At 45.5% G+C, this 26,910-nt stretch overlaps 1 protein-coding gene across 1 annotated transcript in view; it reads left to right on the top strand.

Moving 5' to 3' along the window:
- Positions 1 to 558: 558 nt before the first annotated feature.
- LOC115768688 (homeobox protein vnd) overlaps positions 559 to 26,910 on the top strand; it is a 42,698-nt gene continuing 16,346 nt past the window's right edge. The window contains exons 1-6 of the mRNA XM_030713374.1: positions 559 to 1,147; positions 17,363 to 17,607; positions 17,722 to 18,165; positions 25,258 to 25,668; positions 25,897 to 25,989; positions 26,068 to 26,457. Coding sequence (XP_030569234.1) covers positions 559 to 1,147; positions 17,363 to 17,607; positions 17,722 to 18,165; positions 25,258 to 25,668; positions 25,897 to 25,989; positions 26,068 to 26,457 — 2,172 coding nt within the window. The remainder of the gene's footprint in view (positions 1,148 to 17,362; positions 17,608 to 17,721; positions 18,166 to 25,257; positions 25,669 to 25,896; positions 25,990 to 26,067; positions 26,458 to 26,910) is intronic.

The following is a 26,910-nucleotide window of genomic DNA, read 5'->3' as shown; positions in this document are numbered from 1 at the left end:
CGTGCAGCGCGCGCTTTGGTTTCAGTTCGTTTTCGTACGTTGTCCACGCCGAACGCAAACGGTCAGCGCCCACACAAGCAGAACAAGACACAGTTAGACGACGTCCAGTTGAGCACACGCACGCACACACACACACACGTGTACTGATACTGGCATTAGCATTGCCTGAGCAAAGCTCTCTGCTGGCGTAACGCATTCTTGTTTGTTGTGTTGTGTTGTCGTGTCTTGTGCTTCAAAAAAAACAGTTAAACAATTAAACACTCACACACACGATTTTCGAACTCGAATTCGAATCGAATTGGATTAGCAGAGGTGAAACATTTTGGACTTGATCGAATATTGTTTAAAATTGTGTGTTAGCATTTTTTTTGTGTTGTTGTGTGCCGCACATGTGCGACAGTGTGTGTGTGTGCATGTGCGCGCGTATGTGTGTGCTGATTTTTTTTTGTGTTCCTCTTTTCGTGTGAGCTATGCTAACCGTTAGCTGAACAAGTGCAATAAACCGTTATAATAGGCGAACTTTGCACGCTTCGAACGCTTCCTCTTACCGACGGCAAAATGCAAGCAACCAAAATGCGAACACCCTTTGCCATACAGGAGATCCTTGGCCTTGGCGTCGGCGTCGGCGTCGGTGCCTATCAACAGCAACAGCAGCAACAGCAACAGCAGCAGCAACAACAATCGTCGCAGGCAGCTGCCGCTGCCACGCCCAGCGCCAACGAGGCGCCACTTTCACCGGCCGCCACGCCCCCGCCGCGAAACGCCAACACACCGCAACAGTCGGCGGTTAGCAGCAGCGCCCAAAACGCTGCCCAAACGCTGGAGCAGCAGCAGCAGCAGCAGCAGACGAACTCACGCGATTCCCGCTCCATTTCGCCGGACGTGACACGCTTGTCGGCGGCCGCTGCCGCCGCCGCCGCAGCCGCTGCCGCCCACTGCCAGCTGCCCGTGTTCAATCCGGCGAATTTCTATGCTGCCGCCGGCTATGCCGCTGCCGCCGATCCGGCCAACGCAGCGGCCGCCCATCATCATCATATGACGACGCTGGCGGCGGCCGCCTATCTGCGGGGCTTTCTGCCGCCCGGCTTCAGCACGCCCCACGAGTTTCGCGGCCACTTTCAGCAGCATTTCGGCGCCCAGTTTGCAGGTGAGTAACAAGATGGTTGCATTTGCCGTTATAATGCGTTGAAGTAACGGCTAATTAAATGACGCGCGGCGACAAGGACAAAAGCTGCACAAAAAGCTTTGTCTTAGTGAGTCGATTGGCAAGGGGGCAAGGGGCGCGAGACTGAACGACAACGAAAACACAACGAAAGCAACCAACTGGCAAACTGAACGAAGCCGCGAACGAGCGGTCGGGCGAGCGGGCGGGCCACTCTTTAGGCGCAGCTCTAATAAGCTCAAGTTGAGGGCCGCAGCTCGCTCCGAAAAGGGGTTGCCAGATGCGGCGCAGGCCGCGTTTCTTCGCCTCGCTGGGCAGGCAACAATTAAAACAATAAAACAGCAAATTAAACACAAGTCGCTAATGCGGCGTGGAGGGGGGGCTGATGGGGAGGGGCTAGAAGGTAGTTATGATTAGGACAAAGGGTGCACATAGAAGCTTATTAATAACACACCAACACACCGACACACACACACACACACAGGCAGCGACTGAAGTGTGTGTGAGATTTCGCACTTCTCGCGGCGAGCCACTCAGTGCATCTGTATGCGTGCGTGTGTGTGTGGCGCTAATTAAGCGCATAATTATCGAAGCTCATGCAATGCGGCACTCCAATATGTATCCAATTCGAGTCCAATTCGAGTCCAATTCGAATTCAGCCTGAACAAAGAAAACGCAAGAGTTGTCGAAGGTTTATCATGGAAATATGTTATAAAAAATCGTTTAACTAACTCGCATGGGAACTAGCTCGTCTAGATAAGATCGTGAACGACTTAATTTAAAAACTTGGCAAATATTTAACAAATACTTTTGACAACAATATGAGAATTTGGTATTATGATCATATTAAAAAAAAGTATTTTAAGGATTAAAGTAAATTCTTGAAAAAGAAAATTTATGAAAAAAGCAATTTTCTAAATATCAAAAAAATGACTTAGACAGTTATCTGCGAAGGAATTAATATCTGCAGCAATATTATATATATATATATGTATATATATATAGTCCCATACGATTTTTGCCATATTCTATTGAAGCAAGGGCTTACTGAGATGAATCCCTTAGCAACTTCCGGCAACTGTAAACTATAGCTATAATATTTTTTATAATATTTTTTCATTTCGATTTTGTCAAAACGACTTGAACAATTGTGAAAGATTTCGAAAGATTTGCTTTATTCGATTTAATCAACTTTAACAGATGTGAATTAAATCATTTTTTCCCATTTACAACTTTTTTTTCTGATTTTCCATTTTTCCATTTATTTCTTGACAAAATCGGAAAAGAAACAAAAGCCAAGAAGGCAAAAGAAAAGTTGCTTGCCTTGAATATATATATATATATATATATATAATATTTACAATATATATACATTTATATAATATTAACAGTTTGGAAAGTTCGTCAGCATTATATAATATATAGATATATTCTAAACTGAAGAATTATTGGATAAGGTTTTTTCCCCTCGTTTCCGTTTATATCTTGACCTAGTCATATTTTTGGACAGCTGCCCTCTTTAGAGGGGCTTCACTGTACTCATGTCCTTGCAGCAAATATTTCAATTCGAACTCGAACAGAAAATCATCTTATCAGTTTTTTCAATATGAAAAACAAATCGAATATAAAAAGCGAATATATATATTCAATTAGCTTAAAAGGCATTCGTTGATTTATTTATTTACTAAAATTACAATTAAAATTCACAATTCTCTTTCGCTTTCCAGTCTCAAAATAAAATATGTATACAAATGCCAGAAAGAGCGTCTATCTTAAGGGCTTACAACTTCTTCTATGGCTTATGTTTTTGCGGCTTAGTTAGAAGAATTAGTAGGAAATCTAATTTTGCGAAACTAAGCAAATGCAAGCTCGACAACTATTCCAACAGCTAGATGTGTGTGATGGCATTATCTAGATGATAATTAGGTTGAAAATCAGAAATTACAACCATTTAAAACGTGCTCATCTTTCGACCGATTTTGCCCACAGAGATATAAGTTAAAGCAGGCCGATATTGATATGATATTGTCTATATAATTTGTAAAGAAAAACAAGGAATTAGTTTATATCATTTTCCATATGATATAGTAGTTCGATTCGTCCGAGTTATCATGAGTTATTAGTCAAGTTGTCTTAAACTATATGATTATCTAACTATATACTCTGCATTTGTCTAAACTATTTGATATATTAACATATTTATTAAGACTTTTTTTTGGATCTTATTATCCATGATAATGCTATATTATAGTATATGAAATATGATAAGAATACCCTTACTTACATAGATTAAGCACATCGTCAAGGTTTTCCATTTTATTATAAGGTAATTCTCTAATCCCCGCCCCTATCTCTCTCTCTCTCTCTCTCTCTCTCTCTCTGGCTCCCTCCCTTCAACTTTAATTTGCTCTTTGCTTCTTCTTCTTTTTTTTGGCTTATTTACTATTCAATTTTATAAAGTTCACCTTTTGGGCCATGTCGTCTTTGTGGCCCATATCGTTTGTTAGTTTATTTGCCTTAGTGGTCACGCCCACACACACACACACACACACACACACACACACACACACACACACATAGAGGGAGAGCTGCACACACATTTATTTGAATTGCTTTGACCACAGCTACACACACACACACACGCACCCACACACGCACACATACCCCTCTTTTCACGCTTTCGTGCTCTCTCCCTCTCCCTCTCTCTCTCTCTCTCTCTCGCGTGCTCTTTCTTTCGCTTGCATCCTTAAATGCTTGTGCTGCTGCCCACACACACGGGGCACACACGCACTTAATTTCTTCAATTTTCACACTTTTGCTGCTGCTTCTTCTTTGCCCTTGCCTTTATTGTTGTTGTTGTTGTTGTTGTTGCTTTCACTGTTGACCTTTCCGCAGTCTGCTGCAGCGTCTTCTTCTACTGCTGCTGCTGCTATTTGCTGTAGGGCCACATTTTGTCTGTTTGCATAACAAAGTTTTCTTCCAGTGTAGTTGTTGTTGTTGTTGTTGTTGTGGCAAACGCTTCGAGCCAAGTTGAGCCGTAAAAAAGGCAGCGTCTTGTCCTTTTCTATGGCCCGCACAATGGCCCCAGCAGCAGCAGCAGCAGCAGTGGCAATGGCATTGGCCATGGCGCTAGTTGTGTACAAAATAAATCGACTCGAGTGGTTAACCGCAGCGCAGGATCTAAAGAAGCTAGAGCAGTGGCAGCGGCGGGAGCCATGAGCAGGAGCAGGAGCTGGGGTGCATTGGGTGCAGTAGCATATCCTTTTACTGCGAAATTGCTACTTTGCTGCTGCTGCTGCTGGTGCTGGTGGCTCGTCACGTTGTTATCCTTAATTTGAGTGGCCATTGAGCAGCCGGGCAGGACAAACGTCCATGGCCAGCGGCGCAATATGGAGCATACTTTGCAGCTGCTGCTGCTGCTTCTTCAGCTTCTTCTGCTGCTGCTTCTGCTTCAGCTTTGGTCCCTTTTGCTTTTCTTATTTACTTGAAAGTCATGCCACGACCTGCGATATTCCGACGAGTCCTGCGAGTGTCCTGCGCGACCTGTGTGTGTGTGTCCTCTGCGTCTGCTGCGTCAATGTTGTTTTTTTTTTTCTTCTTTTTGTTGTTGTTGTTGCTCAAAGTCACATCGAGAGGCCTCTCGCTGGTGTTTGGGTTCGTTTTTTCGGCCTCTTCACCTGAGGATCGCTGTCAGCAGCTGGCGGCACTTGTCCCACGCCCATTGTGCCTGCTCTTCTTCTTCGTCTTCTTCTTCTTGTTGTTGTTTGTTTAATGGCCGCAACTATTTTTCACACATTTGCGTTGCCCAAGCAGATGACAAACAGCCAGCAAAAGGGCAATAAGCCTGGCTAACTGGCCAAGAGACTCGACTTGTTGTTGTTGTTGTTGTTGCTCATTGTTTGGCCTGAGTCATTGGGCATTTTGTTTTTTTTTTCTCAGTTAAAGCGTAAGTGGATTTGTCTTAATGGCAAATAATTGTGCCCCAATTGGTTTTGTAATTGGGCTTTCATCATAAATATAGTATATATATATATATGTATATATATATATATATATATGGTTGAGTGGCTTTTTCCAAGTGCGGGCCAGATTTGAGACTAAGCCACCATTGGCGAGACTCACAGTCATTCATTCATTCGCACATTTCTTTCTGTTCCTTAACTTATCTTTGTTGACAGTTGCGCAATCATAACAAGTAAGAGGTGCTAGTCGGGAGCTCTCGACTAGGGGATACCCTGAACCCTCTTCTTCCAACATCAAATGCATACATATATTCTATTTTAGAAGCTATATGTCATGTTTGGTGACTCTAGCTCTTATTATTTACCATAATTGCCCAAAAAACAGGATATCGATATCGATTTTTATCGATTGCTTGAAAACGGTGTAATTTATCGATTATCGGAAACAAACTCGATCTACGCGGGAGCTAGGATCACCTACATCAAGTCTCTAGCTCTTATAGTGCCTGAGATCCTTGCTTTAATACATACAGACAGACGGACGGACAGACATACGGACATGGCTAGATCGACTCGGCTATTGATGCTGATCAAGAATATATATACTTTATGGGGTCGGAGATGCTTCCTTCTGCCTGTTACATACTTTGGGCTTTCGCACAAATACAATATACCCTTATACCTCTTTTTAATGGGTTCAGGGTATAAAAAGCCTGCTCTGCAAAATATCTTAAAACTATACCGAAAGATATGCAAAATATATATCAAAATCTCTTTCTATATCCATATCTATCTGTATAATAGAATTGTATCAGGCAAACTCTGATCATATCTCATCTGTTCAAGCATTTCTCCACACTTCAGCAATTAACCTTTATAGATACATATATACTGGTTAATTGCTAGCATTAGGTTTTGCACATAATTGAGCCTATAACCGCATTGTGACAATCCCTTTTGTATTACTAATTGACCCATTTGGTGCCTATTAAATATCAATATTTTCTGCCTGCTTCTGAACCTTTGCTCTATCGCATTTGTGAAATCAAGTCCCTTGCTGTCATTATGCACTCGCATCTGCCACGCGTGTTGCCGGCAAAAAAAAAGAGCCGCATTAAAATCAATCGCACCAATTTTGACAACAACAACAAAAAATAGCCAAAAAACCCAAAAACTAAACTCAAATTCTTAAAGAATAAAACGCGATAAGAATCAGGCTGAAAGAAGCAGCAGGCGGAGAAGGGCGTGCTCTACAGATATTTGTGATATTATCGCCCAGCCGCACTTCCGAAATGTCCCATAAAGAAAGAGAGAGGCAGACAAAGAGAGAGAGAGAGAGAGAGGGAAAGAGTGTGCATTTCCTGCCAGCTCGAACAAAGGTAATTCGATAGTTTTTCGCACATTTTTGGGAAACTAATGTGGAAATTGTTGTAGAAAATTGCTATATCAAGTGTTAATTATGTGACAATGAGTCGGCCAAAAAGCAAGAGGGTAAGACGGCCCGCGAGAGTGGAGAGTGGTGAGTGGAGAGAGGAGAGGGGGTTATATTTATGTTTTGATAATAATTTTTGTAATTGGAAAACTACAAGTTCAGTTTTCACGAAAAACCGGACCAAAGCAAACAACCGAAACGTAAACAAATGAAACGCAAAATAAAATTTCAAAAAAATTAAAAGAAAAGAAAAGAAAAGAGAATTTCCCCGAAAAGGCAGAGAGCCAGCCGCAAGTGGCACGAACTCAACTGCTGCATAAACACAGCGCAGTTGCAATTGGATTTGGATGTGGATGTGTGGAATTGAAATTGTGAATCGGAGGAGCGCATTTGTGGCAAGTGAAAGAGTCGAAACAAATTGATGACAACAAGTGGCAAGTGGCAAGTGGCAAGCAGCGCGTCCTCGAGCCCGGCTGCGTTTATGACTTTTACTTAAAACTCTGGCGCTGGCTGACCCCCGCGCCACAGCACCTGCCTCTGCCCCTTCCCCGGCCATGACTGATCATGCAGCCAAAGGCTGGGCACTTCAGACAGGGGCAGCCAACTGGCAGATTCGTCATCGTCATTTTCTAGGAAGCACTCGAGTGCGCTGCAGCGTGTAAACAACTCGCCGAGATTTTCCCATTTCGCTCTCGCGCTCCCGCCAAACATCTTGGCCCCAGGCCCAGCTTAAGCAATAGCTCTAACTATAGCCACAAGGCTAGTCAGCGCCGCACTTTAAGTGGCTTTGTTCCCAAGCTAAGCCACAGCGACTCGATGAAAGCCTCAAGATGATTTCTGCATGATTTGCATTTAAAAGCCTTCTGGCAAACACACAGAGCCCACGGCCAGATCCACAGCCACAACCACAGTCAGAGTCGGAGTCGGAGTCGGAGCCACAATTGCCTGTTTTGAGAAAGTGCCCAAACATATGGACACACGGCCCAAAACTTGACTGCAAGCTGCGCTTTAACATTGCCACCAAAATGGGCGCCACTTGATAATCCAGGAATCTAACTGCAGACAAAAATAGACTAAAGAGTTTCAGAAAAACAGAATGAAGTAAGCTGAAATATAATCTTTGAATAACTTTGAATACGCAGGCAATTAATGCTTGCGAATAAAGTGAATGCAGCAAAATGAATGCAATAAATAAGTACAGGAATGAAGCTGAAAAATGAACAGGAAAACATAACTTGATTAACTTGAAAAATATACGAAATATGCATGCCATATATGAGAGCAAACGAATCAAAAGCACATCCAAATGTTTCGAATGTATTCACAGTGAATTTGAACGGAAAATTGCAGAAGAATGTCTTCTGCAAAGACAGCAAAGCAAAAAACGGATAATTAATGTGCATAACACATAAAAGAACAAGCGAATTAAATGAGAGCATGAAACACTTTCAAATGTTTCGAATGCATTCACAGTGCCTATGATAAGTAATCAACAAACAAGTAATCGCAAATGCAGAAGAATATCCTAAATACCATGAAAAGAATAACAAATATGCTTGCCATATATAACAGCAAGCGTCTTAAGTCCAATTATGTAACACTTTCAAATGTTTCGAATGCATTCACAGTGTCTTTGATAAGTTATCATCCATGTAGCCACTCGGAAAAGCAGAAGAAAGTCTTGTATGCCATGAAAAGGGTATTAAATATGCATGCCATATATAAACTAAATGCAAGTAGTAAACATTTACAAATGTTTCGAATGCATTCACAGTGCTTTCGGCAGGTTATCAGCCACGTAGCCTCTCAAGAGACCTAAAGAATATCTTGAATACCACGAAAGGGATAATAACTAAACATACCATATAGAAGAGCAAGCGAATTAAATTCAAGCATGAAAGTCTTTCAAATGTTTCGAATACATTCACAGTGCCTTTGATAGGTTATCCACCACTCAGATACCGCAAGTTCGTATATTTGCAATTACCCCTACAAATTTGGCACTTAGAATGTCGTTAATCTAATCAAATGGCAGGTCGCAAAGTCGGCAACTGTTCGAGTGGCTGACAACCCCAGGCGATGCGCCAGGAAAAGGAAAAAAGGACTCGCCAGGACTCATGACATTTTTACAGGCGTGTTGCGTGCGCAAATTGAATATTAAACGTGTTAATCTATTTTAGGGCCACACGCACAAAACTTTATTTTATTTGCCAAGCGCAATTTATTTGGCGATCTGAAGCGCAGTTAACCAGTAGCGAGTACCCGAGTACACGAGTTCCCGAGTACCCGATACCGAGTACCGAGTACCAAAGTGCCCTGGTCTGGGTCTGGGTCTGGGTTCGAGGCGTTGCCCGTTGCCTTTAAAAAGCGTTTGACTTTTTATTAATTTCCCTGTTGACAGCAATTTGCAACGCTACACGAATTTGTTACCACCAAAAACACACACACACACTCAGCCGGGGGCTGGGCCTGGGACTGGGCCTGGGCCTGGGCCTTGGGTCTGAATGTTATGTGAAACGAAACGGCCGAAAAACTTCCGCATGTGTTGATGGGTTAATAAATATTTGAACACACACACACACATGCACACAACTGACACATTAAACGGTCTGTGTGTGTGTGTGTGTAAGTGTGTATTTTTATATTTACCGCTATTTCCGTGCCAGCATTTGCAGTGTTGTAAAACGTTGCGCCCCCGAAATGGACAAGACCACAAAAGGGTTGTTGCTTGTTGCAAGTTAGTTGCCCATTTGAATGGCACGTTTGCTGGCTGCCACATTACGAATGTGGCTGCCGGACGGCGGAAGAGGGCGGCAGTTTTATGGCCAAATGAATTTTACACAAGCAAAATACACAATTTGGCCCGGTTTGTGATTCGTTGCGGGCAACGTGTCCACTCTGAATGCTGAAGCTGAGCACACAAACACACACACAAAAAAAAAAAAAACAAAAGCACGTTTTCAGCTGAACATTTATCGATAAGTTTGCAACTAGATTACTCTGCATGAATTTACATTTCAATTCAACGACAATTGAAGTCCGTTTAATGACAGCGATTCCTAGGCTTTCAAGTAAGCGATAAGTGTGCATAGCTAGAAGCTAGTTTTATAGCTGCTCTTAATAGGGCACTGTTATCGATTAGCTCGATAAATTAGCTGAAAGATAAATCGAAAATGCGATTGTAGGCTTTCAAGTAAGCGATAAGGTTGCCAGGCTAGAAGCTAGGATTATCGTTATCGATTAGCTGAAATGTGATTTTCATCGATAGATTAGTTGAGATCGATTATCGATTGCTAAATAGTTAGTTTATGCTGTTTAAGCAATTAATTAGAATTACAATGAAGTGTTAATTTGACATGCACTTTGACCTCGAGTGTCTATGATGACACGAGCTTTGCAGTTCTTTGCGCCAAAGCTTCATTTGAGCTCGATTTCTATTTGAGTTAATCAACACTTATGTTATCGATTAGCCAAACGATAACCCGCATGCTGCTAATATCGATAATTATTGCGCCTCGATTGCTGCCAAGTTGAGCTTGGGCAGTCTTCAGCCACGCCCACGCCCATAACAACAACAACAACAAAGGCTACGCAAAATAACGTCTAATTAAACAAAAATAAAAACAAAGATTTAAAGCGAAATTGGAAAATGAGAAAATTGTTTTTGGCGCTGCCAGAGCACCTGTCGTGCCCCTTCCCCGTTACGCCCTTTCACTCCCCATCTCTCTCTCTCTCACTCTCCCTCTTACTCTCTCAAGTACATGGGCAAATAAATAATTGAATAGCTAAAGAATGCAAAAGTGAAGAAAAATTTGAAGCAATTTGGCGTTTGGCGGCGACAACAAAAACAACAACAACAACTAAAGGCAGCAGCCGCCGCAATGGAAGCTGCGCGGGGGGGTTGGGGTTGGGGGTGTGGTTTGACTAGAGGAAAGAAGAAAAAAAAGCTCACTAACTACCCAATTATTTCATTTAAGCTTCACTGCTTCAGCGTCGACGTCGGCGTCGCAGTCGCGGTCGGCGCTCGAAATGAGCGGCGCGAAGCAAAACGCAAAATGGTTGAAGAAATGCGAGCAAAACGAAGGCGCATAAAAACTCGAATACAAAACAACAACAGCAAAAACTACAACCACAATGCGCCAAGCTTGGTCAAGTGGTTTTGGGTGAGGGGTGGCTGGGGGGGAGGAGTGGGAAGGTGGGGGCGGGGCTGTTTGTTAGCTGTAAGCAAATTTAAGCACAGCAGAAAATCAATGGCAAGCAAAAATCTTTGTGCGGGCAACAACAACAACAGTAACAACAGCAACAACAGCAACAACGACAACGACAATGGCAATGGCAAAAAGTGAAATTGGAAAATAAGCGTAACACAAAACCCCAGGAAAAGTGTAGCTCGCGGCCCCATAACGTCGCCCCAGCAGCAGCAGCAGCAGCCGCAAACAGTTGTCTGATTGTTGCCATTTATGTTGTTGTTGTTTTTGTTGTTGTTGCTGCAGTTAGCTGAGTGGCAGCAACAATGGGAATTGGCAAATGCCATCAAGATGATATTTTTGTACAGCGATTCCGCGTTGCCTTGTTCAAATCGCTTGTACAGTGATCAAATTGCAGTCTGGCAACGCTAGACAGCTCTTTAAACTTTAAAAAAATGTACGAGTAACCAAAACATGGAAACAAGTTATGTGAAAAGAGTTGTAGCTTGCATAGCAAGCACTTCTACTGGCAATCTGGCAACTCTGGACATCTCTTAAATCCTTAAGCAAATTTACTAGTAAAACTTTAGTTATCAAAACATGGTTAGAAATTGTGTGAAACAAGTTGTCATGTGCAGTAGTTTGCATAGGAAGCACTTGTGCTGACTGTCTGGCAACGCTAGACCCTCAAAAGTCCCGATTAACAGCACTCTAATCTATAAATAACATTTTCTGTCAAAACTTTAGCTTAAAACATGGCCAGAAATTGTCAGGAATACGTTGTCTGGCACAGTTATTAGTATATAGGGTAAGCCACTGGCAGTCTGGCAACTCTAGGCGTTCTAAAGTGCGAGATTCCAGCTCTGCAAAATGTTGTCTAATCCGATTTCAGTCTTATACCTAGTCGGAAATGATAAGAAAGAAATTGTACTTTAGTTTGTATAGAGAGGCGTGATATAACGAAAGTATGGCAACTCTGAATGCAACAAGCTGACATTAGCTGGGAATAGGCGTAACAATCAATTTAAGGCTCTTTGTAAAGCGTGTTTGGTTCCTGCCTGAAAAGTAGCTTATAATATAAAATAAAACGCATTCTAGGCACAGCACTTTCTCGATTTTGATCTAGAAAAATGGCAACTCTTAAACAATCAAAGCACAAATTTCAAGCAAGCTGGAAATAATCGTCTATCTAAACTTTGGGCAAATAGCGTTCCTTTGCCTGAAGTTTGCTTTTTGAAAAGTACGGCAACACTGGGCACCGTATAAAGCTGTCTTTAGATTGAAATTGTAATTTACGTCAAATATGGCAACCCTCATCACAAAACAAGCCCCATTTGTAACGCCATTGTGTTGCCTAGAAGACAATCTAATGTAAAGGCGACAAATTCTGAGCAATTCTGAATACGCAACAGCTGCAAAATGAGTTCGTTGCGAATTTCGACTGTTTGCTTGTACGTGAACTTGCAGAAGTCTGGCAACCCTGAATAGCTGACAAACAAAAGCCTGCAACTATTCAGAATTAATCCCCCCATTTAAATGTGGCCCTCGACCAAATAAAGTTGCCTAAAAAGGCAAATTTCATTTTAAGCAGCCGAACTGCTCGCCCACGCGTTCGTTCGCCCTCTCGCTCGCACTCGCATGTCGTCTTGCAGCGTTTGCCCGCCATCTTGGAAAAAACAACGGGATTGCCGACACCCACCGCCTTCCGCCTGCCGCTTTTTCGTATTTATTACAAGAAGAAAACAAAAAAAAAAAAAATAAAAAAAAGAAAAGTACGAAGAAAACAACACGCAGCGCAAATCGAGTTAACGAGCTAACAGCAGGCGGCTGGGTGGGGCTGGGCTCTGTGGGCGGAGCGGGTGGGGAGGGGCCGCATGTCTAAGCCCAAAAATTGTCTCCCGCAGCAGCAGCGGCCACCCCCAAAGCAGCAAGCAGCAACCACCATGCCGCAAGCCACCCCCAAAAAAGACAGCTTTCGGGCTTGTGTAACAACTTGGAACTAAACCACCCGCCAGACGCAATGCTCCCAACCCCACCAAACGCCCACCCCCTGCTGCTGCTGCTGCTGGCAAGCACCACCGAAAAACATTTGCCTTTACCCACTTTGTCGTTTTTGCCACTTTGCTTCTTCAACTTATTTACGTCTCCATTACAAATAATTGCGCGTCATATTGGCTCAGCGATGCTTGGCTACCAGTTGCCACCAGCCGCCGCCGCGCCCCACCAACGTGCCCCAACCCCCCCCAGGCTAGCATCGAGCATCTCGTTTGCCTTGGCGCAAATAAAAATACGCAGAACTGGCAGCAGCTACAAATGTGGCCCCATTTTGCCTAGACAGCAAAAGCAGCCGGTAGCTTGGCAACGCCCACACCCTCCTTAACCACCCTCGCCCCTCAGCAGTCGCCCCTACGCCACGCTTCTCTCTACGTAAGTAGTAAATACGCTCGAGTATTATTAACGTAAATGCAAAATTGCCAATTTCGAGTGTATTTCCTGTCAACAGAAATTTCCTTCATGGCGTCTCGCTACCACTTTAACCACCACCACCCCCCCCTGCGCCCCACTCTTTCTCGCGCCCCTTGCATGCCCCTGAAGGTGTTCAGTGAAATAAAATTAAAAGCAAAAATATCGCCGCAGAGAATTCGCTAAGAGAAACTCTGACGCAAGGCATCGCGTTTTATATTATTTGATTTTATTTCATTTTATTTTTTTGTTTAGCTCGTTTCCCCTCCTGCACTCCTTTGGTCTAGTTTGGGTTTTTTGGTGGCACCCGTGCGACTCATTCGGCAAATTGTCGTTGTCTACGCAATGCCAAAACCGACGAGGGCATCTACATACTTGGCAGCTCAGCCCGGCTTGCGCCTCCAACACGCGGCCTTCCGGGTGGCGGCTTTTATTAATATGTCTGGCAATTTCAATTTGACTTTATTGGTAATTTTACATTGCGTCTCTCTATAAACGACTCGCTCGCAACTAGGCGCAGCTTTGTGGCACGTTTGCTGCAGAATTGCCTTGGTAGGAAGGGGGCGATTGTGGGGCGAATGGGGTCTAGTTGCCTTGGCTGCCATTTATCTCTGCGCTTTAGACTGACAAATGCGAGTAGCAAGGCCAATATCAAACGGAATTGTGGGTAGCTACTCGTAAATGTAATTGAGAAGAGAGCGACAGATTGTGTGCAATGAGTATTGAATGTTACAATAGTTATCGATAAATATCGAAAGAAAGCCGAATATATTAAATGGGTATCTGCGATAGTTATCGATAGAATGCGAAAGTGAGGTGGAACGTTAGGGAGCTGGGCGACAAATTGTATACCAGCTGTGCGTACATGTCGTAGTTATCGATAGTTATCGAAAGAAAGCTGAAAGACAGAATATAAGAAATGGGTGCAGTAATATGTCGCTGCGATAGTTATCGATAGTACAGGGCGTGTTGTCAGTTATATAACGATATACACAAAACGTGTGCCAAAAATCGTACATATATCGATTGCTTGCGATAGTCATGATATGTTTATCGAGTATGCGAAAGTTATCGATATTACTTTAATCCATTTATTCCATTCACCTGCTTCAATTTGAATCAAATCCGTATTTAAGCTTACATTCAAAATCTGATTAACAATAAACGAATGCTCCTGCAACTGAATAAATGTTCAAATAGTCAGCTAACAGCTCCTCCTCCAGCTCAAACAACTAGATCCCATCCAGACTTCTCGCTGCTCGACACTTATCAAAGCAATTATCGATAGTTGTTTTTATAGGTAAATGGACGGTTACTTGAGACTTGCCTCGCCTCGCCTCGTCCACCGACTGTCGTTTAACAAATTGGCAAATTATCCCATTAAAAGAGTGCCGCACCCCGCCCCTGCCCCTGCCCCACCCATTGACAGTCAGTTAATGTGAAATTCATTAAATAGCAAAAAGATATCGATAACCGAAGAGAATCGAGAACAAAGCCAGTCTTAGCTGGAAAATTGCTTAATTGAACATTTAATAAACGCACAAAGGAGCCACTGAAGTGGCCAGGACTGGACAGGAGCAGGAGAAGGGGGAGGGGTAGGAGGAGAGGGTGAGGGAGGTCAGCCGGGTATAGATTACAGTCGTAGAGCGGAAAAGATGCGAACTTCAATATCAAATTAATTTAGGCGGAAAATGAACCTGGAAAATGGGCAGAGCGGGCAGTGCAAGGAAGCCAAAGGGCGAAACAAAGCAAAGGAATAAAGGGAGAGTGGGCACGGGGGGGGGGGGGAGATGTGTGTGTGTGTGCAGGGACAGGGGCCATCAGGCAAACCGCAAAATATCGCATGACAGAAAATCAAGCAACTCATGGCGCCGATTCATTGACCAGACCCAGGCAAAACCAAAGCGACCCGTTTCAGCACGGTCCGAGCAGCAAATTCAATTAGTCGCCAACAAGCGAGAGAGACAGAGAGAGGTAGAGCGAGAGACAGAGAGCGAGTAAGGGAGGGAGAGGGAGAGGGAGAGAGAGCAACAGCCGCCGACATCGATAGCTGACCAAAGTGGCTAACCGGGCGAGCGGACCCTCGACTCATCTGGCAGCCCGCCGCAGCCAACAAGTGGGCGGCGAAGGCCTTGTTGTTGCTGCTATTTATAAGTGTGTGTGCGAGTGTGTGTGAGTGTGTGTAAATGTGTGGACTGGACATTGGGCAGCTGTCGTTAGCTAATTGTTAATTGATGTGTGTCTAATTATGCCTGCCAAAGTAGCCAGGCAATAAAAACAATCACAGCCACATGACAACCAGCAGCAACAACAACAACAACAACAAAGACAACAACAACAACAACTGAGCAAAGCTCTAGCGTCGTGACAGGCAACGAGACAGAAGTTGAAGGTGCTCGTTCAAGGCATATATATAGATATAGACATACATATAGATATATATACATGTGTATGAATATTTTCCTTGCTTTATATATGATGCATATATATATATATATATATATATATATATATATATATATATATATATATCTGGATATAGCTAGATTTATCCTTTAAACAGATTTATTTACAAGCGATCATACCTTTGCCTTTGCTCCGATTTATTATCGATCCATCCATGAAAGAGTTTAATTTTCGACCGTTTCAACATATGTTAGCCATACGATATAGTCGTTCGATCTGCCATATATGCTGCCAGCAAAGTTGCCAGACTGTTGCTGGAAAACTAGTTTCCACTCGAGTTTCGAGCTTGATTGAGATATGTACTCATATACTTTATGGGCTAGCGGAGCAGAGAGCAGTTCGTGATTTGCACAGTTTGATCAAGATTATACTGAACAAGCATATATATACATGTATTTATACTATATATGGGCAGACATCAGGAATGAGTTTGAAATGGAGCTGAAAGCATTCGAAATAAATAAAATAATATTCTAATAAAAAGCAGACAATTTCTATATCAAGTATTATTCGCTTCACTATGCGTACAATGTTAGCGTTCCGCCCACTTTCTCTCTGTCCCCCTCGCACCGATTAGAGCTTAGAGCCTAGAGCTATTTATGGGCAGCATATAATACGCTATATAATGCTTTGAGCATATATTAAATGTATAAAAGTAGACACTTAAGAAGGACAACAACAAGAGGCATTTATTGTACCCGTTCTCGCAGTCAGTTCGGAAGTTGATTGAGCGAGTGGCCCGGAAACTAATTTCGCTTATGGTGAAAAGTGAGACCATCATTGTGAATGCACACACACACACACACACACACAGAGAGAGAGAGAGAGACACACACATCTAATCACAATAGAACGCCCCGTGCGACACGCCTAAGCCGATTCCCGTTTAATTTGAGACCTGAGTCGAGCCAGAAAAAGAAAAAGCAAAAGAAAAAAAAAAAAAGGGCTAAACCACTTAACACCCTAACACCCTAATTGTCAAAACAAAGCGCACACGAAACATAACACACACACACACACACACACACACTCGCACACACACACTCGAAACCATCTTGCTGATTTCGTCGTCCCGGTTCCAGTTCCCCTCCGCCGTTGGCCCAGGTCTTTGTGGTAGTAGGCAGCATGAAAAGCCAAACAAAACTGGCTAAAGAAAATATTTTGTGGCAATTTTTCTGAGAAGCTGAAGAAGGAGAAAAACATGCACGAAATATGGAACTGAAACTAGAACGAGACTGAGACCCAGACTGAGGAGTCGAGTTGAGTCGAATTGCTGCGAGGACGTGCGCTTAACCCTTCGCTGACATTTGAATAAATCCTGGCAACTTGTCAAAATCTGCGCGCTGTTGAATGAAAGGCAGGCGAGCATGGAACAATTTTCAGCTGTCGCATATCGTGTGCGAAAAATCTAGGACCCAGGGGCCAGGGACAGGGCCAGGTTTTCTATAAGCAAGAGCTGAGGTTTTTTTTTCTATTGCTTTTTTCCTTTGAAGGATGAGCTCTCGCATGTCTGACAGCGTCTATTGTCTGGCATTTAAAGGAAATGCGATTGAGTAGTGCAGTTGGTTTAGCGATTGCGATTGCGATCTGGTTGGGACATGGTACATGTGCATGTTAAGCAAGCGCCAGGAATGTCTGCGGCAAACATCATCTCATCTGTTTCCCTTGTTGTCTTTTCTCTCTCCTGCAGAACAAGCGGCCGCACGTGGCCAGGACTATGCCAGCAGCCTGGCCAATGCCAGCGGCGATGAGCAGTCGCCCAGCAAATCTGGCGCCGCGGCTTCGGACACTGGCGGCCTGCTCGGCTCACCCACGGCCCTCAGCAATGGCCAAGCGGGCGGCGCAGCCAATGGCGCCAGCAGCAATGGCCACAGCGCGGGCTCCGGCTCTGGCTCTGGCTCTGGTTCAACGGCCAGCCGCTGCTCGCCCTCGGCCGCCTCGTCCTCCTCCAATGCTGCCGCCGTCGCCTTGGCCCATGTGCAGCAGCAGCATCAGCAGCAGCAGCAACAACAGCAGCAGCAGCAGCAGCAGCATCAGCAGGGCGGCCAGCCGACGACGACGGTAGCCCATCATCATGCCGCTCTGGCGGCACATCAGCATGCTGCGGCAGCGGCAGCGGCGGCACATCATCATGCCGCTGCCGCGGCGGCCGCCCATCATGCACACCACGCCCATGCGGCGCATCATGCGCATGGCCATGTCCACGGACATGTGCATCATGCGCATGAGGCGGCATTTTTGGGCGCCGGCGGCGCTGGCGGCGCAGCCAATCCGAACGGCCTGCTGGCCGGCCATGGCGGCGATGTGCTCGTCGGCCCCGGTGGCGCTGGTCCCGGCGGCAAGAAGAAGAACAAGCGCCGACACGGACGCACCATATTCACCAGCAGCCAGCTGGAGGAGCTGGAGAAGGCCTTCAAGGAGGCCCACTATCCGGATGTCAGCGCCCGGGAGCTGCTCTCCATGAAGACGGGCCTCGCCGAGGATCGCATACAGGTGAGTTATCGATTTACGTTTTAATGTGTCACGTTGCACGGCAGTGGCACGTGCCACATGCCACGGCAGCAAGAAATCCAGCTTGCGTCCAGTTTTTATGGTCGCTCGTAAAGTAAAGTTTTGGCGATGCGAGCATCTCTTGGTTTATGGCCGTCGAGGGGCCAGAAATCCAAATCAAAGGCGGCTGCTGCTTCGATTTGTTGTTGCGGCACTTGGCAAGTGTTGCCACACACACACGCACACACACAGTGCCACATAATGAGGCACACTGATTACATAATTACGAGTGCACACACTCTTGCAACACGGCCGACAACTGCACAAATGAAGTAAGAAAACGTGGCAGGCGACACTCGCCGACACTCCAAAAATCGCAAATTGCAAACAAATTGCAAATGCGACAATGATCGACACCTCGAATCATCCCAAGGGGCAAGCCCAGCCCAGCCCAGCCCAGCACAGCCCAGCCCAGCCCAGACACCTTCACCTTGCAACACTTTCAATGGGCTTGCAACAGCAACAGCAGCTGCTGCAGCTGGGCCCAATGCAGGCCCTTCAAAAGGGTTGCCCCTTTTCATAATTCAGCTTGGAAACTCATAGAGAGATTCCCCCCATATCATATAATACTCTCATATAATATTCTGATAAAAAAGAATATAAAGAGCTTTACTTTAATCATTTGTATAGCTCTTTATTATATAATTGTGCGTTCGCTTCAAGTTTCCCAATATATTATCTTTAAATCATTTCATATCAGATAAGAAAACGAAGCTAGATAGTTTCCTATTTGAAGATAGTTTCTTAAGATTCTTGAGATATGCAGGTGTACAGATATATCTAGACCGGGAAAACAGTTACAAGCTATAAATATTAACTTTTTATATACTTAAGATTGATCCGAAAGAACAAAAGAAATGGTGCCAAAAGCAATGTGACTTATTAGAAAAAGAAGTGAAGAAGAAGAGACATATTGATTGGAATTTAAGGCATGAAAAGAAAGTAGAGAAATCGGGATATGATAGATTTATCAGGATCCAAAGTTGCTTGAAAATACAAATTTGCCAAGATATCAGATTATTCCGTGAAATTGAATAGCCTCAAGTTAAGAAGTTCCTTAAAGATTCCAAATCCTAGCGCAACATCTCCTAGTAGAATCCCCCCTCCCCCCCCTCTACCACGCCCACGTTTCTACAAACTTAATTTGACCACTTGATAAGCTGCAAGATAAGCAAGATGGCGCCGAGCGAGACGAAGGTGTGTTAAAGAGGGCAAATGATAAAAGCAGCGACAGCGGCTGTGCAGGGGGGGAGGGGGTTGCAATGGGGGGCTGGGGGGCACTCGGCAGCAACAAATGAAAGCACAAGAAGTCGCTGGCCAAATGGCTGACGTTCACTTTGAAGCCTGTCCACTCGAAGAGCAGGGGGTGTGGGTAGCAGGGGGGGTGTCTGTAGATGAGTGAGTGTAAATGTGGCTATGTGTGCGTGAGTGTGTGTGTGTGTGTGTGTGTGTGTGTGCAAATCAAATTAACAAGCACAATTGGCTTGAAAAAAAATATGTAATATGCACAAGTAAAACGAAGCACACACAAACACACACACACACACACACACACACACACACACACGCACGCACTTCAATTAAGTGCAAATATGGCGCAGTCTGCGCACAGCTTGAAAAATGCCGTTCGGGAATGGCAGCGGGACTTTCTGTTGTTGTTGTTGTTGTTGTTGTTGTCGAATGACTGGTCGGGGTGAGGGTAAGGGGGCAGGGGGCTCTCACTTGGCACTCGGCGACGGAGGCAATCATTAGCAACAGCGCGACACGACGACAAGAGCCAAGGATACGAATGCGAAATGCGACTGACGATGAGTGCAATTTTCAAGGGGCTGTCGTGAAGGGGACGCGGTGCGGAAACGACGACAATGGCAGCCATGCAAATACATGCAGACAACTGCAGCAGCAGCAGCAACAACAACAGCAGCAACAACAACAAGAACAACAGCAACAACAAATCGAAGCCACCATTAAAAGTTCGCAACGCTCTCGCTGCGTTCGCTCTCGTTGATTGTTTTTGTTTTTTTGCCTGCCGTTTTTAATTGCATTCCATTTTGTATGTGTTCCGCTGCTGCTCTCACTGTACATGTGTGCGTGTGACTGTGTGTGTGTGCGTGTGCATATTCGCCCCTGTGCATGTTGTTGTTTTTGCTGCTGCTGCTCCTGTATTTTGTTTTTGTGTTTTTCTTCATTCTTTTATTGCTTTTCTGCGACGCTGTCAGCTTATTTTTGCACGTAGCTGTAACGTAGCAAGAAGCATGGCCGGGCGAAACGTGTTTTTGGCTCGCTCGCACATGCCTGCAGCATGTCAATGGGCTGGCGCTCTCTCCCTTTCGCACGCACGCCTCGCAATGGCCGGCGAGAGTAACAGCAAAAGCTTGACAATCAACCGAATTTGCCGCTGTCAAAAGTCAACGAAGCTGACAGGCGACAAAAGTGGCGACAACGTTTTTAGCTAACTGACGTTCGATTAGCCACATGCTCGCTCACAGTGCCTATTGAGCTGATTTCAAAGTGCAAGCTCTGCTTGGCTGCGCCTCGCTTGTCGCCTGTGCGTCTGCGTGCCTGTGCCTGTGCCTGTGCCTGGGTGCGACAAGGATGGCAGATGCATGACAACAGGCATTGTGTTTGGCTCACACTGCAATTGGCTCTCGGGACTTTGACTCAGTTCCGCTGCGCTGCTCCATTTGTGTGTTGGCTCATTGTTTCTTTGCTAATTTCAACACGCTCTTGTCCACATTTTTAAGTACACTACACACAAAAAACCAAAATGAACAAGATTATACGAAAAAAAAAAACACGTTAAAAACAATGCAAACAATTTGCAAATGCATTTAAAATGCATTCGCCATGCACTCCACCGCCTGTTGCAATTGCCCAGCTGAGGCACAATGGCAAACTCTCAAGGGAAATCGCTCAAGCACCAATCATTTCGCTTTACTTAAACACATTTTCGAGAGCTTAGCAACAACTGAAGCACCTGCCAAATTGCAACATTATTGATTTAAATTGAGAGAGAAAAAAAACACAACGCCAGCTATAAATTCGCACTCAGCCCTCGAGTAAAAGCTCTTCAAATAGCCGTATCTGTTTTCAGTTTGAGAGCTTTAAGAAAATGCTCGATAGCATTTCGAAAGTTATCGATATGTTGTTATCGATATCAGGCAAAGTGAAAAGAGTCGCTCGCTTTCTCAACTTTCGTCACGTGCTGTGCGGCTGCCTCTACTTCCTGCCGCGTGTGCATGTGTGTGCGTGTGTGCGTGTGTGCGTGTGTGCGTGTGTGTGTGTGTGTGCGTGTGTGTGTGTGCTCAGGCCCTGGTCCCAGCCAACCCCTGCTCAAATCATCAGCAAAAGTGTAACAAATGTTTTGCATTTTTCTTCTTCTTCTACTCCTTCTTCTTTTTTCTGCATAATTTTAACTGCTTTGCCGCGTTTACACATTAATTATACACTTTACACAGCACGCCCCTGCCCCTGCCCCTGCCCCTGTCCCTGCCCCTGCCCCTGCCCCGCCCCTACATTTTAACATTTTTTTTCTTTTTCTTCTACTTTTTTGCTTTTCCCGCTGATGTTGCTGCGTTTTTAATGAGCTGTTAACACACACACACACACACACACACGCACACACACGCACACACACACATACGCGAAATACTGTTTAAAATGATTATGCATAATTATGTAATTAACATTTAAACAAAAGAGGTTATGGCTATGAAACAAAAGCATTACACAAATTGCAATTTGCATTTTTTTTTGTTGTCTCTGTTTTTTGCATCATTAAAAAATGCAACCAAAAAAAAAGTAGTTAGATAATAGCCAAGAGTGCGAGCAGTATCTAACGATACTGCACGACTAGCAGATACCGTGTAAATTGTATACCAATTGCTGAACTTGGTTTCCATTGACATTGCGAGGGACTTTAACGAAATATTCACAATTTGCACTTGAGCTAAGTTGAATTTCGTTGCTTACCAAATTTCAGAGTTCTAGATAAAATAGATCCCGAGATTGTGAAGTTGGCATCAAATGAAATATGTCTAATGATAGTTTTTTAAGATCTGGCATATTTTCTTAGCTTTTTGTCAGAGGGCTCGAGATACTTTTGGACTCCCTTAAAACAATTAAAAGGGCAGCACAAGCACATTTGCAGCGTTACAGGGTATTAACAGTTGGAAAATGAAATTACTTGGAACATACCCTGTAGCACTGTCGCAGGCCTCAATTGAGGAGCTATCCTCCTAGAGTGTAATCGCCTTAAGAAACACACTATTTAGCATTACAAATAGAATAAACATGGCCTGTAGTATACCCTGTAGCCCCGTCAGGGACCTTAACGAGCTACCCTCTTGCATGTTCTCATTTTATACGGTAATCGGCCATAAAATCAACTAACAGATGACATATAAAATGCTTGCCGCGTGCCGCACTTGTTAGCATTTGTCAAATCCAGTTACCCGCCCCCCCCCTCCCCCCCCTTTGCTGCACTGTTGACCAGTGCTGCAGCAGGCAAACAGCGGCAAGTGTTGCCCAACACTGAGAACCAGGCACATTTTAAAAAGTCATTTATCAACGCATTAGCAACACTGATTGAGCTCAGTGCGCCCCCCCCCCTTTCCACTTCCCCTTCCCCTTTCGCTTCCCCGTCTGCTACTACTACAACTACACTGCACTTGCTTGTGGGCCAGGGGTGGCGTGGCAGGGGAGGGTTGGGTGTTAAGTGTTGTCAACTCAAGCAGATTTAATTTGCCATGTTTTTTCGCCGCGTGTTCCTCCTGTTGCCATCTCAAGTGCAGTGGCAAACAGAACTAAACAACTGTAAATGCAAATGTTGACATCACACCAACAACAACAGCAACAACAACGCCCACCCCACTTACCCCTCCCCCCCCCTTCTCTAAGCATGGACAGCGAGCCGCGTGGCAAGCAAATTTAATGCGACCGCCGTCGACTTCTATTTTTATGGTCCGCAGAGAATTGCGGCACATGCAGCCATAGCGAGTGTGTGAGAGAGAGAGAGAGCGAGAGAGAGAGAGAGAGGGGGGTAGAGAGTGCAACCCTGGGAAAGCCTGAACTTTTCACAACAGAAGATTAAGTTGTCCCTCGGGAGACAAACACAATCCACGGCAGCAGCAACAGCAAGACTTTCCCCCCCCCCCTTCCCCCGCCCCCCTCAACCTGATACCCCTTGAGACGCGCCCACTTTACAAGTTGTCTGCGAAATTGAAAATTGACCGTTTAATGCACGAAAATGGAAAAACTGCTGGCAACATTTCGTGTTCGACTAATAAGTACTACAAAATCAGCGCGTGCCGCTGAAAGACTTCACAAAGGGGCGTGGCGGGCAGTCAATAGACGAGGGGGCCAAGTGGTAGACGGGAATGGGGGGGGGGGGGGGGGGGGGTCTGTCTGCGTGACAAGTGGCGTTTCGACGTTTCGACTAATTCGGCTCAGACGTCGCTCGAGCCAGTCCAAAGTAGATGCTGCCACGCCCACACGCCCCACTCGCTGCTTCTGTTGTTGTTGTTGTTGCATTTAATTTAATTAGTTTTTGGCCGCTTTGCTGCACTCCACACACACACACACACACTCACACACACACACGCACATATAGATAAGTCTCGAGATAAAGATCTGGCCATCCTTCTCACTCGGTTCATGTCCCTGCTATTCTTCATTTGCTCCGCTTCTGGCCCTGTTTCTTCTACTTTTCGTCCTGTTTATGCGTAATTATCGCATTTACACTAATGACATTTTCGCCGTTTGTTTATATGAGAGAATCCCCAAGGGGGAGGCAAGCATTGGCCTAGCTGAAAGGTTGTCTTCGTCCAGTTTTATTCAATTTTTCGTTGCGTAGCGCTTAAAATTCTCAACTAATTAAAGCAATGCGATGAGCAAAAGCTGCCCTCCAAATCTGTCCCGCACTCACATCCTATTCTCTATTTTGTTTTCCTCAACTATTTTTCCGCCTGAATTCGGGACCAAAAATGTTAGCGTAATCTGAGAAAATGCCACGGCGAATGTAGAAGAAGCAGCGCAACACTCGCATATCATTTTTAATGAGGCAGCTGCAGGGGATGCGTTTCACTGTACGTCTGTGTGTGCGTATATACCCATTGGGCACATTGCGTACAGGGTATATTGACTCAGAACCTTGCCCGATTAGGCTTTCGTTGGCATTGTTTCGTTATCTTCGTTATGCTCTCTTTACACCCTGGCTTTATATGCCGCAAAACCAATATACCCATTTGCGCGCATTGCAGGGTATCATAATGGGAATATGCAACAGAGAGAGAGAGAGAGAGAGAGAGAGGAGAAAACTTAAATAATTTGATAAATCTTTCGAACGCTGCATTGTACAAAAACAATATACCCGTTTCACTCACTTTGTACAGGGTATATCAAAACTGAAGAAGTTTCTCTCTTTGGAATCATCCAATGTCTTTTTGGATAAGCTCAATTCAAGCCAGATGGTACAGTTATACCCTAGCTTTTGCACGAAGCCAATATACCCGCTACACATTTTGTGTGCAGGGTATACAAATATATTTGTGCAGCAGAAGACAGTCGAATGAGTATTTTGATATCTCTCTCGAATATTTTATGCATTACCATAAGCCTATGTATATACCCATTATGCACTCTGTGTGCAGGGTATATCAACTCTTTTAGAACGTTCTCTATTTGGGGGTTTCTTTGAGCTCATTTTTCGACATTTGTTGTGGCTTACTCAAGTCCAATTCCCTGCTCTTGTTAAGCTATTGTCCACAGCCAATATACCCGCTACGCATGCTCTGTGAAGGGTATATAGACACTGAAGAACATGCTTTCTTGGGGATCGTTCCAGTTCTCTGATCCTGTTATACCCTTGTCTTAGCACACAGCCAATATACCCTTTTCGCACACTGTGCACAGGGTATATTAATGTGAATAGAATCAGGCACACCCTGTGTTCGGTTATACCCAAGCTCTGCAGTGATAATGTGCGCCTATTAACTCCTCCTCTCCCTCTTCTTCTTTTTCTTGTTCTTGTTGTAGGTCTGGTACCAGAATCGACGCGCCAAGTGGCGCAAAACGGAAAAGTGCTGGGGCCACAGCACCAAGATGGCCGAGTACGGTCTGTACGGTGCGATGGTGAGGCACTCGCTGCCGCTGCCGGAGACAATCATCAAGTCGGCCAAGGAGGACGAGTCCGTGGCGCCCTGGCTGCTGGGCATGCACAAGAAGTCGCTGGAGGCCGCCGAGCTGCTGAAGAGCGACGAGAGCGACCGGGAGACGCCCACCTCGGACGACACGAACACTTCCTACTCGGCGGGCAGCACGCACAACTCGCCCATATCCAGCTTCTCGATATCGCGTCTGCTGTTCGACGCGCCGCCGCCACCGCCCGGCTCGGCCGGCGGCAAGCAGAGCAAGCATGCGGCCCACGCCCATGCGGCGCACGCCCACGCGGCCCACGCCCATGCCCACATTGCCGCTGCCAATGCGGCCGCGGCAGCCGCCGCTGCGGCGCATCATCATCATGGCGACGCTGCCGCCGCAGCCGCTGCCGCGGCGGCCATGCACGCGGGCATGCATCATCATCATCATCATCATCATCATGGCGCGCATACGACGGGGCAGCCGCAGCAGCAGCAGCAGCAGCAGCAGCAGCAGCAATCGGGACAGCAGCATCATCCGTACAACCAGCAGCAGCATCTGCACCACCTGCAGCAGCTCCAGCAGCAGCAGCAGCAGCAGCAACAGCAGCAGCAACTGGCCGAGCAGCATGCAGCGGCAGCGGCAGCGGCAGCGGCAGAGCGACGCCAGCAACAGCAGCAACAGCAGCAGCAACAGCAGCAGCTGCAGCAGCAGCAGCAGCAGGCGGCAGCGGTGCAGCATGCGATGCACATGCACCACCATGGCACCGCCGGCTATGCCGAGGCAGCTGTTGCTGCTGCCGCTGCCGCCGCGGCGGTTGCAGCGCGCAATGCCGCTGCTGCGGTTGCCGCCGCGGCCGCCGTTTCCGTTTCCGTTTCCGTTGCCGAGTCCGAGCCGGAGGAGGAGCCCGATGAGGATGAGGACATGGACAAGGATTGCGATGCCGATGCCGATGTCGATGCCGATCCCGATGCGGATATCGATGCGGATGTCGATGCGGATGTGGATGGCGATGCCGATGGCGACATTGACATCTGCGACGACGAGGACGAAGCGCTGTCGCATCAGCAGCTCCTGCTCAAGGTCAAGCAGGAGCATGTCGCCGGCGGAGGCAGCGCCAGCGGCGGGGGCGGGGGCGGGGCCGGGCCCGAAGGCGGCAGCAGATGAAACATGTACATCGATGTGTTGTTCTAGGCTGGACACACAAGTACTTATTGAAGGGGGAGCAAAAGGAGAAGCAGAAGGAGAAGGGGAAGGAGAAGACGAACCAGAAGGGGGAGGAGACGGGGGCGGCGCTGCAACTCGGCAATGTTAATTTTCTAAGCATAAATCTAATAAATTAATTAAATATTTAAATCGATAACAATTTTTTTTCATATACCTAAGGCACACACACACACACACGCATGCAGCTAATACATATAAAATAGCATTAATTAATTAATTAATTCAACAGTTTTTTTTTTCGCCTCATGTAAATATTAAATTATTCAACAAATGAAAAAGAAAAGGCAAATTTTAACTTTAAGCTACAAAAAACAAAAAAAAAGT

Source organism: Drosophila novamexicana, unplaced genomic scaffold (assembly GCF_003285875.2).
Source record: "Drosophila novamexicana strain 15010-1031.04,08,12 unplaced genomic scaffold, DnovRS2.1 tig00001939-arrow-arrow-pilon, whole genome shotgun sequence".
Classification (NCBI taxonomy): domain Eukaryota; kingdom Metazoa; phylum Arthropoda; class Insecta; order Diptera; family Drosophilidae; genus Drosophila; species Drosophila novamexicana.
Note: the sequence above shows the minus strand (reverse complement) of the source record. Positions and strands in the feature narration are given on the sequence as shown.